The sequence below is a fragment of the Diospyros lotus genome, chromosome 9 (assembly GCF_014633365.1).
Source record: "Diospyros lotus cultivar Yz01 chromosome 9, ASM1463336v1, whole genome shotgun sequence".
NCBI lineage: Eukaryota > Viridiplantae > Streptophyta > Magnoliopsida > Ericales > Ebenaceae > Diospyros > Diospyros lotus.
The window spans coordinates 16,280,773-16,296,117 of NC_068346.1; the positions used below are offsets into that span (position 1 = coordinate 16,280,773).

Sequence of the window (15,345 nt, forward strand, 5' to 3'; positions counted from 1 at the left end):
AAAGTTGGTCCCCCGACCACCCTCTTGCAAACCCGTGCCTCAGATTACTGGTCGACAACCGTCCGTGCCATGGTCGGATTCTTTGGCCAAAGTTTGAAAAATTACAGTTTTGCCCCTCAACTTTTGGGCTATCTCATTTTGGCCCATTTCACTAAACCCCTCAACTTTCCTTAATTGCAATTAGAACCCTTAAGTTCTAAAACATCATTTTGACCCTCGAAGATTTCAAAACAACCTTGTTTCGACCTCCCTCTAGCAATTTTCAAAAATTGCACTTAGGCCTGAATCTTTGTTTTGGCCTCAAACCCTTTTGTTTCTTCCTGAAACCTCTGAAGGGTTGTTCCTCATGAAAAATAGAAGCCCCCTCAAGCTTCCGTTGACTTCCAAGAAGTCTCCTATAAAGATTCGATTTTTTAGCCTAATTGGCAGCTGCCTTTTTGCTGTACCGAAAATCATTCCCGATCTCATTTCTTTCAGCACCATAAATCCTATCTCAGGGTGCTCGTTAATGTCACATCATTTTCCTTTGGCATCTCAGCTCCAGGGCACTCCCGGCAGTCAATTCGATCATTCATACGGTAATAAATTACCCTTATACCCTCAATTTATCCTTAAATTCCATTTTTGCCCCAAGATAAATTACCCTTGAGTCCTTTAGAATTTCTCGGGTATTACAAATCTGGCAACCGCATTCTTGTCCAAGAAGAAAGCAAGCTCGTCTTGTCAAGAAGCTACTTTAAAGTAGCTGGCCTTGAAGTTTTTGTAAGAGTTGTCGAAGGCCTTCAGCAATTTCATCCTCGAAAGCCCACTCAAAGAAACGCAGCTACCCTTGCTGACTCCCTTCGACTGGAAGAAAGAAAATAAGACCCCCATGCTTACTTCCTGACCTAAAAAGCTAGACAACACTTCAAAGACCCTCACAAAGGCCCAATTGTTTGGGTGCAATTGGGTTAGAAGAGGTTCAACATCGCCAACACTAAGCACGGGATTCGATAAATGGGAGTCAAAGACGAAAACACATGAAAAATGTCTAGTACACAAAGATTGACCCCGAGTCTGCAGCCGAGAAGACTCACTCCTCTTCCCCACAAGGTCAAGACTCAAATAGACCCCCGTCCCTAGCCACTGATAAAAAGATCTGCAACCTCAACATGGCGACATTGCCCGGGGAGTCGTATATCGAGGTAGGCTTGGCTACGTCCTCACTCACCCAGCTATAATCGCCACTCACACCTAAAAGCGGACTTAAGGTGACCTAGCCATAGATGCAGCACCTACACTATCCCTGGGGGAACCAGAGAAAACAAAACTATCAGAAGTCGATACCCCATGCCTACTTCAAACTATGTTTCGAATATCTCGATCTATACGTTGAATCACTCCCCTAAGCTCAACTAGCAAAGCATGATGGCTAGCCCTATGCATAGGCGCTAGATTCCTCATCGGGAGCTTTCCCACGACAATCACTAAATCATTCCTCTCCTTAGATTCGCTCCCCGGACTCGCTATAACACTCAATAACAACGAAAAAAGTGAAAGAGAGAAGAATCAAAAGAATCAGACTCAAGGAATTACCTATGAAGCAAACGAAATCTATAGAAGAAAAGTGAAAGAAGAACTTAGCCCAAGCGGGAAGCACACAAGCGATTAAAGGCAGGACGACACTGAAGCTCTCAAAAAACTAGGGTTTGAAAGTCAAACGCAAATGCAAAAGTGAGTAGAGAAGTAGGAAAACGGCCTACAAATGTCCTTATATAGATATCGCTCAACGGTTGCGATCTAAGCCCATCCCTAATGACAAATCAGCACCGCACGATGCATCCAACGGACAAAAATTAAGCGTCGTCGATCACCCGTAGAGATCGTGCCACCTATCATGCCTCTTGACATGCATTGAACACCCTGAGTCAAAATAACGGGGCATCTCCCATTCCACTCAAGATGTCCCATTTTCCAGAACAAGTGCCTCCAGTTTCGAGACCGTGTGCACTACTTGTCAGTGCCTGGAAAATGACCCCCGAAACTGTCCAGCTCGTCCCTGCCAAGCTCAGCCCTAGCAAGCTCCGCCTAAGGTCAAGGCAAGCCAAAACGATTAAAGCACATTAGTTGTGTCTCGAGCTCGAATGCTCACCCTTGAGAACATCCAACCTGGGGGGTTGTGAACCGTACTAATTCCACTTAGCCTGGCCCAACAATAAGTCTGTTGCTCGATACTAGGCCTGGTCCCCAAGACCTATCATATCAACATCAGTTTAACAATATCTCCCATCCCTTTTCTCGCCATGACAAGATCCTTACACTCGGAATAGGCCTCAACTAACCTGAGATCCTCGGTTCCTAATCCACCTATAACAACCGACGATGCGTAAGGGGCTTTCCTTTTCTCTCCTATCTCCTATATAAGTTAACCAACCATCAGCCAAGATATGTTCTTTTCGATCCAACAGAAACTCTACCGCTTTAAACTCTTACTTATTTGAGCGTCAGAGTGCTTGTAGATGTCACCCCCTACCGTGCAAATCACTATTGCCTCAAGACCTCTATTTTATCATCCCGACCAAAAGGAACAAATTTAATTTTAACAATATTTTTTATTAAATATTTTCCCAAATGGATCTTCTAAATAATTGAATATATAGATATAACGTTTTAAATTTATCTATTAGTCCCTTAGGTATATTTATGACAATAAATGAAAATAATTATTTTTATGGTATATACTTTAATTTGATTTTAACTTTATAGATGTCACATACATTAGTGCTTATGCACTTCAATTATCATTTGAAATATATTCTCTCTTTCTTTCTGTCTACTACATGACATGACATTACCTTTTTGCTACTATGTTAATATAAAATTATTTTTGAATGGTACAATAATACTACTCAATATAATCAAACCATTTGAAAATTATTTATTATCTATACATATTCAAATCCTACTATTTATTTTCTTAGCAAACAAAATATTATCATTATTTATTTATTAGTACTAATCAATTTAACTTTTGCTCAAAAGTTTATTTGCCAAGGGATTATTTGATTAAGTTTTTACTTTGTTGTGTTTAAATTTTGTATTCATTTGAAAAATAAGAACTTATAACACATTGTTTGATAATTATAATTATAATTTGTTTCAAAGACCGTAAACAAGTCACTTTAACACATCATCAAAAGATTATTAATAATGTGAGGGTGATCAAAAGGTTATAGTACTACTGTACACAACTCACTAATTTATCTGGAAACAAGCAACAAAAACTAGAAACAAAAGCCTCCCAAGAGGGGCAATTGCAAATTTAAATTTAAGCCTTCCTTTTTATCGGTATACTTGCATCTATTCACTCCACTTAAGTCGTATTTTGTACCCTTTTTCCCCCTCTTGTCCTAAAAAAAAGGTGCAGTTTGAGTAATTTAGCCACACACACACACACACACACACACACACAGTCTCTTACCAACTACTACTTCCAGCGTGGAAGCCATATTCTGAACATTAGAACCACTATTCCATATGGAGATACAAAAATGGCGAAGATAAGCTGTAATTTTCAACAGAAAGAGATGTATATCCCCAAATTGTATGGAAAAAGAAGAAGAAGAAGAATAGAGACTGATCCAGAGGTGTACACTTAGACAGCACCAACTTAAGAGAGTTCTACAGATTAGAAACCAAGGCACTTTTTTTACATCCTGGAATAGCCTCTGTGGTCTTCATATTGTTCCATGAACTCATCATTGAACTTCTTGAAACTGGCCATAATTTCAGGCATTTCTTCCTCAGCTGGCAAGATGGTTGTCCTCAGGTGGAAGACCCTATACCAAGGCAAGTCACCAGATCAAATTGCATTTATGTGCAAAAAGGTTGATCGGCAAGATAATTGTAGATGATTTACTATTTCCTCATCAACAACAACAATATGTCAAGCCTTAATTCCCAGCAGCTATATGAATTCAACCTCACCGGTCATTTCTATCTATGCTTATAACCCGGCACATATTATATCATGCCATGTAACAAAATTGTTAATCATGTTAGAAATATGAATTTAGTTGCATAGAGGGCGTTAATTCTTAAATTTCTCTATCTTTCGAGAAAATATACCAGAGGCTAGGTAGCCTACTAGGGCCAGGAATGACAATTGGAACACCCAATAGAGCACTTAACTCCTAATGGCCAGACTAGTTTTCAATTTTCACCATATAGAGAAGCAAGAGAGTGTTGGGCACTAGTATAGGCCTTAGGTAAATGTACACTATTTTCTAGTACTCCCTCTAATTTATAGCATAGAATAACGGGTCGTTTAAGCATCAACATGTGCAAAACATGGGCTTTACTAAGTTGAGGATGTTATGGAGGGTAAACATCAGGCAAAATTAGAAGTGAGGCTTTTCTTAATAAGGTTGGAATGAAACCTATTAAAGATAGATGCATTTAAGATGAGTTCAACATGTAAACCAAATACAAATGGACATGTCCACATGGAGAGTGGATAGATGAAAGAAGTTTATTACAAAAGAGGTAGAGGACCCCTAAAAAAACCTAATGAGAAACTCTTAGACATAACATGGATGTAATGACCTTCACAAAAAGTATGATTATGAATAGAGATGAGCAGCACCTAAAAGTTTATCTAGTTAATTTCATCTAGTAAGACTAAGACTAAGGTTTGGTCGTATTGTTGTTATCATTTTGGTCGTAAACCCACCTAGTGAGATTAAGGCTTTGGTCCTATTATTGTTCTTGTCATTTTGGGAAATGAGAGTGCCATGGGAAGGGCACAAGCACAATTGCTTGCAGAGACACTCACCATTGGACCAGAAAAGAAGGGGAAAGCAAGAATATAACTACACCATATCCTTGTCCCTATGAGGCTAAGCATACCAGATTACTCTCAAAGAAAGCATTAATCATTACCAGATATCATTAAAAAGCAAAAGAGTCACCAGAACAGATGAGCAAGAGAAGCTAACCTAAGCAATCATTTTAAATGCTTTGATTTTGAGATGTTAAGCAATGTGATGCATATGATAGGAATATGGCCTTTAAAGCAATGAATAGGAAACAGATCAGTTCTTACCCTTCTTTTTGTCCAAATCCTGAACCTGGGACAGTGGAAATGCCAGTGGCTTCCAAGAGCTTGAGACAATAGAAAACATCAGGAACCTTTCCAGCCCTTTTCGCAGCCTCTATTGCTCTTGGAGGCAAGCGTATTTGTGGGAAGGAGTACATGGCCCCTAAACATTCATCCAAAATGCAAAATAAAATTGATTTTTTATCCACACACACACACAGAGGATGGTGACAAGAAACTGAAAATGGAACTAGATATGTTTTACCTTCTGTAAAATTACAAATGACATTTCTGCAGCTGTTGAACCCATCAGTCATAATGTGAGCTCTCCTTCTCAGTGACTCAATAATACCTTTGCTGCATTCATGATTAGGAGAAATATAACAATTCAATCCCACAAAAAAAAAAAATCTGGATGACTAAATATCTTCTAATTTTAAGTACCCACCCACACAGACTTAAGAGGGAAGAGGCATAAAGCCAACCGTTTGCTATAGGCATGCTTCTACAGAATTTATTGGTCTGCTACTTGCAAAGTTTTCATTTATTTATATATTTATTACTCACTATGTCCCTCCATTGCAGTTGTTTTATTCGCACACCCACCCCACAAACAAGAAACAGAAATCAAAGAAGAAAACAAAATGTTGTAATATTTAGAATGCTCCAATTAGTTTGTGGAACTGCTTCAAAATGGGGGTGGGGGGGGGGCAGTGAAAAGTATTGACACTTGTTTCAATTACCTGTCAAAGACTTTGTTATGATCAAATTAATGGAGAACAATAAGGATTTTTCGGGTTATTTAATCAATGATAGAGTCAATGACAATTTGTATGGGGTTGAAACTCAGTGATATACCTCTCTCTGACAAATTGCTCATAGGAGATATCTCCTGGCTTTGGTGGATTGACCATTAGTCCTAACTGCAAAAGGTAGAGAGTAAGCATCCTCTCCAAGAGACAGTAGTCTACATAAATGAAACTTTGCTATCTAGAAAAATAGATTTCACCACCTGAGGGTAGAAAAAAGTATTTGTAATTGAGCAGTTTAATTCACTTCTTCAATGACACAAAACTATGGCCAATTGGATGCAAACTTACAAATATCTGTGCCGGAACATTTGGACTGAGTGATATTGATGCAACTTTATAGATTTCATCAACAGTCTGCAGATGATAAACATGAACTGTCTTTATGAATGTGTATAATTTCATATTAAAAACTATTAACTTATTTCCAAGAAGAAGCTAACTAGGATCATCATAACTATGTAATATGCATGTGGCATGAATAACCTACCAAAGAAAACACTGGAAAGCATAAAAGGGAGAAATAGCAAAAAGTGAGAATTAAATTCGATCACAAATAATCAAAGTGAGTCCTAACTTTTCATTGAAACCACAGATTCTTTTTCAAGTTCAGAATCTTGAGATACGTTCCAAAAAAAATTAAAAGGAAGAAAGGTCAGGTTCACAATTCAGGAATCATGTAAAAGAACATTAGACAAATTGCAGCATAGCATACCCTTGGAGGTATGTTAATCATCTCAAAGTAACCGCCCCGCTGTCCACATTCACCCCAATACCCTTTTGAGACCGTGTGAAAAGATACAAGCTGCAACTCCTTGCTTATAGGCAGTCCCAGGTCTAACAGGACCTTTCAGAGGGAAACAACAGTGTCACTTCACTTAATGCTCCATAAATAAATTCAGAGACAATTACATAGTAGCACAAGGATGTCTAACCTTCCTTGCACTTAAAAAGGGGCGCTCATCTTGGTAAATGTTCTGCTGATAGACTTCATCACCAAGCAAGACTAGATTTTCTCGGTAACAGAACCACAATATTTCTTTCAGATTTGCTTCGCTAAGACACTGTCCAGTAGGATTTCCAGGGTTGATAATCACCATTGCTCGAACCTAATCACAGTCAAGAATATAAATGATGGTCAATGAAAAAATTACTGAAAATAAATGCCTCAAGAGTAAATATGTAAAACAGGCCCTGCAGATCAGCCGCATGGCCCACTTTTTTTAATTAATATTATTTTTTGTATAATACAATACAAATGTTGGATTGAATTTTTTTACCATTTTTTTCCAAAAAATCATACACGTGATTTGATTGTACAAATTTTTGTATTCAGTAGTACCTCAAATTATTACTGTCTCAAAATGTTGACAAATGGAAACTTATAAAGTACATACAAACTTATAATTTACAAATTATAATGTACAATATTACAAATAATACAGTAAAACAATTTATATGCTAAAAATTGTTCTCAATATATTTATTTACAATTATAATTTTTGAAAATAGTAATTTTTATTTATCAGACCAGCAGGCTGGGCCAGGCCAGGGCCCACTGTCATGTTGGGCCATGCCAAGACCCAGCATGCTTGTTTTACATGTCTACTTCAGAGTTTGGCCAAAAAGTCACATGCCAGGCAAGAAAAACTAGGACCCTGAATTAATGCTATACTTTTTAAGGGCTCTACAGGATGTATGTCTCAAATTATTATTATTATTTTTCCAATAAGTTGAATGGCAAATTATGTCACATGAAAAGTGACAACAAAACAGATTTTCTAGGTTCCCCATGCTAAGGTCCACCGAATCTAGTGTTGAACCAGCCAACATTCATTGGTAGAGTTAGATATCCACTGCATTTGTTGTTTAATTCGGTCAAACAAAAAACATAGACATACTTACAGTTATTCCTTTAGAACGAGCCTGTGCAACTGACTCTCTAAGATTATTAATATCAAGACCCCAGTTTGCTGTCTCTTCCAGGAAATATGGAACAAGAGAACCACCAAATAAAGATATTGCAGCAGAGTAAAGTGGATATTGTGGAACTGGAACTAAAATCTGGCAAAACAACAAAACTAGTTTCAGAAGTATGCTGGGAAAAAGAAGAGACAAATAGCCATGGAGAAAGGCAGTGGTAAATGAAGCAAACAGGAAGCATATATTTTATGGAATAGAAAAGTTATCTGAAGATCAGTTACCCCATCCTGTCCACCACGGATAATAGCGTTCAACATCTGCATAACTCCCTTGCTGGCACCATCGGTGAGAAATATAAGTTCTGGATCACTGTTGTTGGTGCATGAACCAATAAAATATGTTCAGATGTTTATATCATAAGTTCACAATATTCAGTCGTCATAAAAGACTTGGATATAAAAGAATATCAAGCCTGATCACCTTGGATACCCATCGCGACGTCCAATGAAGTCTGCCACTTCCTTCCTGACTCCAGGAAGGCCTCTTGAGTCACTGTAAGCACCTAATTGATTGACAAGTTAACTAATTAAACAAGATTGGTAAAGTTCTTTCCCTCTTGCCTTCCAAACTTATAACCAAAATTTCTTAAAGCAACTCTAGAAAGATGTAGTTGTTTAGAACATGCCGTTAGACCCATGGATGGCATGCTAAGCAATGTTGGTAAGATTGCAACACTATAGAAGTGCAGGAGGAAAACAGGGTCATGGAATATAATATATAAATCATGTATGCCATGACTGAGTAAATAGATTTTGACTAAATTAAGTAAATTAAAACGGATAATCAGGGCTTTGACTAAATTAACTAACTATACCTCCATCTCGCCCAAAGTACATGTGTGTGTAAGCATATGAATTAAATAGCGAACAAAAAGCCAAAAAAAAAAACAGATAGAGAGAGAGAGAGAGAGAGAAGGGAAGAAAAAAAAAACTACATAAGAAGAATCATTGTGAAAAACCCAGATATGGTGTCAACTAAATTAGTAAGAAACAAAAAGGATACCTAGACCTCCTGTGGTCAATGCAAGATAATGTTTAGCTCTTGCAATGGCATCAGCTGGGAATATGAGTCCCACGTTAGGGTCATCCAACAGAAATGGGGCTTGGCATAGAGCAACCACCTAAAATAGAGTATTATTTCAATGAATTTAAATGTATTATCTACTCTCAAGCAAGCCAAGCAATCCAATTGGAACAATGCATAAGACATCCTACAATATATGAATTGATCAAATAAAAATATTACAGATGTAATTTACCTGACGGGGAAAAGTCAATGGCCTCTGTCCTAGGGCATGAGGGTTGCCTACATTTGTGAAAATAATCTGCAACAATGGAGATAATGATTATATCCTCAAACAAACACATGTTTATGCACATCCTTTTACAGTCTAAAATGCTATATAATGTTGTCAAGATATAGAATTTGAACAGTATGTTATGAAACATTATATAATTCCATAAAACTGCATGACATTAAAATACATTCTGATTTCTAATAAAATCCTGAACAAGAAATAATATGTGATATGTGCTGTGAACTTTCCATACAGTTTTGATATGAGACATAACTATAACTGAGAGAAGGGCGATCAGGTCTCTCATATGGCGGTTAAGTTTTGTCACCTGTGACTTCTTAATCTTGGACAAATGAATAGATGCACCACAACAAAAGTTGAATCATAAGACAGAACAACTACTCACGCATATGCTCAAAGGGTATTGAAGGTGGGCTCACACCAAAATGGACATTTATGAAAGGATGCAATAAAGCTAGATAAATATTTAATATCTTTCGTAAGGCATTTTTAAATAAACAAGATTTAACACCAATATTTTGAGCCAAAAAAAAACAAGAAGTTTTTGCCCAAGTCTCCATATTGATACAAGTCCATAAGAACATATTGAAGTTCATTTTGCTACAACTGGAACAAAAGGGTAAAAGTAAAAGATGGATAAAAAAATGAAAAGAAAAAAAGAAGCAAAATATGTATAAACATTGACAAGAAACTTGTTAGGCATGTATACCTTCTTCCCTTCCTTCTGAAGCTCAGAAGCTCGAAGATACAGCTCGCCTCGAACAGCATATTGAACCTTCTTCACATTTTCATTTAGTGATTCATAGTCCAAGGCCCTGGGCGACATAGTGAAATGGATGTTGTTCAAATTATGCCCCCCAAAATTTCAAGATTGTAAGGTCAGACAGCAATCTTTGCATTCAGTTCATATCCTGGGAAAGTTCACAGTTCATATTAACAGAATTAATAATAATTTGGCTTTTGATTGAAACAGGGGTATGACAAATATAAAATTTTTCATCTTGATTCTTGTTCTGTTATCCCAATAATATTGCCATGGGTATCTTGAAAGATGGTCAAATTCAAATTGTAAAGACTTCAGTGTCTAAATGTATGTGGCTTTGCACTTTGTGAAGATTGGGTGAGGAACCTTACACTTGCTTTGCAAAGGGGCTATTTCCGTGACTAGAACCCATGGCCCTCTAGTCATAAATGAGCACCCTTACCGTTGCTAACAAGACTCACCCTCAAATTGAAAATTATAAAGATTTGGAGAAAAGAAAAAACAAAACAGAATAAATCAAATTTAAAATAAAGACTGGTGATCAAAATCAAATTGTATAACCCATCATTTTCCCTAAATTGCAGATATGACACCAGTATGAAAGCGGAGATGCTAAACTGTAAACTCATCATTAACTATACTTCGACTTGAATCTGCAGAGCTTTTAAAGTACGAAACTCATCCAAAGGTAAAAGGCAAACATTCAGAATTACAGATTAGAAAGAGATGACAAACCATGCATTTTACAGGAACCCAGTACATTTTACAGTTGGGCAAGAAAATCCCATCTACCAGTAAAATGAAAACCGAATCAATCAATAGAAAACAAGAAAGAATACAATTCTGAAAACCCATCTAGCATCAAACCACAAATCCAAATTCCAATGAGAACGACACAAACACCCATTTAAGAACCGGAATTTCACATGGAAGACCAATCCAATCACACGAATCAAGCGTCTAAATGTCTGTAATAAGAGGGTAATTAAATGGAATTCGTACATTTGGGGCTGGTCGGAGGTCAGTGAAGGCGGCTAGCTTATGAAACTCAGCTTCTGGAGTCAGTGCAAAGTGGGAAGGAATAATTGTGCTTTGTGGCGTTTTGTCTTAGCCAGTGGGAATATAATATATCGAAGAGGGAGGCAGCACCACAGCCACTGAAATACAGTAGATGGATTATTGGAGTTGGAGTTTGGAGTTTTGAGGGTTTGGGGATAAATCTCATGCAAGAAGTGTGGTGCAGCTTGAAGTGCCAAGGCTCTTGGTAGAGATTGATTGACTGTCGTTGCTTGCCGGGGTCTTTCACTCTTGGCCACTTTCTACTCTTCACTCACGTGCTTGTCGAGAATTTGGGATTAGATTATTTTGTTGGATTTCTCTGGGTGGGTTGGGACTTGGGAGCAAGCCTGGCCAACGATTTTGGAATAGGCGATTTCAGTTTCACTTTCTAGTAGAATTGGAATCGATTTCGATTTCACTTTCTAGTGGAATCGGAATCGAATTATCTATAAATAATTTCAGTTCTGATTCCGTTGAATTATCTATAAATAATTTCGATTTAATAAAAACAAAAAAAAAAGATTGGGTTTAATTTATATAAATCAGATTGTCTATGTATTTTTTTGGGAGTTATCAAAACTCATATAGTTCACTTACCATTTGAATTTACAATTCCCTTATCTTAATCAAAATTAGTTTGGAAAGTATCAGTTATTATATGCATTATATCATATGTTTTCTATTTATTTAATTTATTTTTAACGAATTGAACCAATTTCGATTCTTTATTTTTAAGAATTGAAACCGAACCATAAGTTTTCGATTTTGATTCTAATTTTTGAACTGAAATTGAAAAGAAAATTTCAATTCAATTTTTAAAAGAATGGTTTTAATCCAATTCACAGTTCAAACAGAACTGTGATTAGGCCTAATTGGGTGGGTTGATTTTGGTATCGTTGTAAAATTTTTATTATTATTAAAATTATTTATCTTATAAATTACTTTTATAAAAAAAGGATGCTAGTAATGTTTGCGCAAACAAATGACTAAATTGGGCAAGTGTTCACCCCCCCACTTGTTGCTTTTTGATGATCTATCTAGCTGGTTCACTTGACTAGATCAGCAACAAAATTGTCATTCTTAAGAAAAATATTTTAGCACGTGACTTAATCATCCAAGATATCCTTTTAGTGTTATATGTGTTTGGCTAATCAAAATTGACTGTGTAGTGCTTGCAATTTTTGATTGGGGTAATTTGGTCTAAAGATAATTTCATTTTTTTCTCATCTTTTACTTATGATTTCGTGTTATGATAGAAGATTTAAAGTTCTAACTCTACTTACAGCAAAGTAGAGTTAATTGATGGAGTGGTCCGAAATAGAATGCAGTTGGTTAATGGGAATCACTATCTCCATTAGTAATATTTGAAATTTTTAGTAAATTTTGGATATTAATTATTAATTTTAAATTAATTAAGAAATGAATCCTAATAAGAGAATTCGACGATAATTGGATAAATTATTGGACCGTAAGAAAAATTTACGGGAATCAGAAATAAATTGATAAAAAAGCAAGGCCTGAGAATAATTGTTCTAAATTGTTAATGAGTCATTTTCTCTAAGTCAGGGAGCCTACTTTCGATGCAAAATTTGAATAAATGAAATCAAATTAGTCTAAGCCTATTGTTGGGTCTCATGGACAAGATTGAGGCAAATCTGCATGACTTCATTTCAATAAAAAAAATGTTAAGCGCATCAATAGAGTTAATCTCAGAGAGACCAACTCAACTTGACTTTGAACTGAAATAAAATATAAAAAGGCTAAACTAATGAAGGATTTTTGAAATAGAGATTACGAGGATTCAATGGGATTTTCGACTCTCAAATTTAATTAATCAAGTCTAAGATATTAAGCATCGAACTTGACAAAAAATATGTCTGAAAACACAAAACTAATTCAAATTATCTTCTTTGAACTCAATTTTAGAATGATCAATCGTCGATTAAAACAAACCAACGAATGAATCTTGATGATAACATGGAAAAAAGTAACTCGGTGATTTCAATCACAATTGTACAAGAAATTGAAAGTCAAAATTGAATAAACAATAGGAAGAAAGAACTAAAAGAACACCAAACAACTATCCATTAAAGCCATGAAACAATCAAATATTGCTCGAATTTGATCCAAATCCATCTATTATATTTGGTTTTAGCAAAAATCTAAGGAAAAATTAATGATCGAATCAATAATCATCATTGTCATTGCAAATCAAATCTGACAATAATACAAATTACTAGTGAGAGCGACATTAGATTACAAGGGATGATCTGCAACAATAGTAGCATGACATTTGAAGTGATAGTGGTTAGATTCGTGCAAATTTGATATTTGATAGTGATAATGGTGAGTTTCGCCTATAAATAACAAGTTTTTTTTTTTTTTTCAATTTTAAGGCATCAAACAATAAGGAAGTCATAGAAAGGTCAAAAGTGTCCCCAAAAATGATAAAAAGGAAAACGAAATGGAGAGATTTGGGTTGCTAGAAAGACTAGTCTAGTAAACTAGATTGTCGATAAATTGGCAAATCATAATAGTTTTTAGTGACTTTCAACGTTTTTCAACATTGATCGGAGATGAAAACGGTTAAAGAAAGCCCAAGCATGACCACGACAATTTCAGGCAGTACCAAGAATGATAAGGGTTGGCTTGAAGGTTGTTAACGATGAAAGAAAGTTGCTGGTGATGAAAGAAGCTCTTAAAGAGAAGAGGTACGCGTGTAATTTTTGCAATTTCAACAAGTTTCTAAACTTTGATGGTGATGCGTTTACCCCAAACTTTTGTTTTGTTATAGTTTTACCCAAACAAATTTGAAGATTTTCTTTTATACCCTTAAATTTCCACTAAATTTTTATTAGGAGCCTGTAAGTTATTATTTAATGCATATATGACCACTAATTTGGCATTTTATGCATATTTGAATTCATAAAATTGCATATTAGCCCCAAATCATTGAAATATAACACACGTGCTTAAAGTTTTGTATTAAATGCATTAAATCCTAATTTACTATTACTATACATGCATACATGGTCATGTCATTTCCTTATTATCAGGTGACTTGTAAAGACATACTATAATCCATTATCGATGGGTAAATGTTTTAATTACCCCAAACCATGGTGTTCGGTTCAAATAATACATGAATTAGGTAGTGTTATTTTTGTGTTTTAGTTTTGAGTTTTGAATTCATTTTGAATTTTGTGTTTTGAGTGTTTGTTTTGAGATTTTTGAAAATGCGTTCTTTTTGTTATTTTGAAAAATTATTTTTTAAAATAAAAAAACTAGAAAACGCGTTTACTTTAAAATTTTGAGAAATTTTATTTTATAATATTTTATTTAATAAATTTGATTCAAAGTTATAAATATTTATTAATAAATTATAAATTTAATTCAAAAAATTTAAAATATAACACAAGAGATAATTGATAATCTAACCATATATAATACATTAAAATTATAAAGTATTTTTTAAAATTATTTTTAATTTAACTCAACTATTAATTTCATGATAAATTTTTTTTTACCTACAAATTAAAATTTGACATTGATTTTGAGATTTAAATTACCCAAAACATAAATATTAAAAAAATAATAAATCATAAAATAACAAAATATTGATTTATTCAAAATTTTAAAAATATAATTAAAAAGAAAAATTAAAACAAAAAATTGGGAGTAGAGAGAGAGCGATGACGGATGAAGAAATGGCTGAAGAAATAAGGAAGAAATAGAAGGGCATGAGGCAAAAATGACAAGCGATAATGGATCTTGGCATGGCGGGCAGTGGCAGTGGAGGTGGCAGATGTGTATGGCGAATCTGGAAGAGAGAACGATGCAAATGAACGACGAGGCACGACGGATCTAGAAAGGATAACGGCGTAGGCAAATGACGTGAGGCAGCGGCAGTGGCGAACGACATAAGCGGCGATGTAATGGCTGACAAGGAAAAGAGTGAGTCTGGAATGGAAAAGGCAGTGACGGAGAAGATGGTGGTGGCAAGGGCTGCGATGGGCAACTAGTAAAAGAGGGAGTTCGGAAGAGATGGGGCGGTGATGGAGAAGATGGCGGTGGTAGGCGCTGCGATGGCCGACAAGGAAAAGATAGAGTCTGGAAGGGAGGGGGTGGTGACGGAAAAGATAGTGGGGACAGTCGCGATGTTTTAGCCGAGGCTTGAGAGAGAGAGAGAAAAGAGAAAGAGAGAGAGAGAGAGAGAGAGAGAGAGAAGATATATGCGAGATTTGAGGGTTGCCGGGGGGTGGGGGGTGTGCGCCCATTTTCAATGTTTTTGTGTTTTGGGTTTCCTTTATAATTTTTTTTTTCTTATTTTCAAAAA

At 35.7% G+C, this 15,345-nt stretch overlaps 1 protein-coding gene across 2 annotated transcripts; it reads right to left on the minus strand.

Moving 5' to 3' along the window:
- Nucleotides 1-3,456: 3,456 nt before the first annotated feature.
- Nucleotides 3,457-11,239, minus strand: LOC127810210 (glutamate--glyoxylate aminotransferase 2). 2 transcript variants are annotated; one of them, XM_052349551.1, is made up of 14 exons: nt 10,953-11,239; nt 9,897-10,002; nt 9,128-9,193; nt 8,872-8,989; nt 8,290-8,371; nt 8,091-8,178; nt 7,792-7,950; nt 6,822-6,995; nt 6,602-6,733; nt 6,178-6,243; nt 5,936-6,000; nt 5,343-5,434; nt 5,084-5,240; nt 3,457-3,818 (listed from the first exon to the last, which is right to left on the minus strand). In XM_052349551.1, coding segments are annotated over exons 1-14 (1,437 nt in total). In that variant the 5' UTR covers nt 10,955-11,239; the 3' UTR covers nt 3,457-3,688. The 2 variants fall into 2 exon arrangements, with proteins under 2 accessions (XP_052205511.1, XP_052205510.1); XM_052349550.1 differs by having other exon boundaries at nt 9,897-10,098; nt 10,953-11,238.
- Nucleotides 11,240-15,345: the final 4,106 nt, after the last annotated feature.

What these genes read in the sequence shown, in the direction of transcription:
- LOC127810210 (XM_052349550.1), bottom strand. Translation starts at nt 10,013, where the DNA reads ATGTCGCCCAGGGCCTTGGACTATGAATCACTAAATGAAAATGTGAAG. An exon ending in CGTCGCGATGGGTATCCAAG is followed by an intron (nt 8,179 to 8,289) that starts GTGATCAGGCTT and finishes CACCAACAACAG; the next exon opens with TGATCCAGAACTTATATTTC. An exon ending in GAGCAATTTGTCAGAGAGAG is followed by an intron (nt 5,435 to 5,935) that starts GTATATCACTGA and finishes TCATGAATGCAG; the next exon opens with CAAAGGTATTATTGAGTCAC.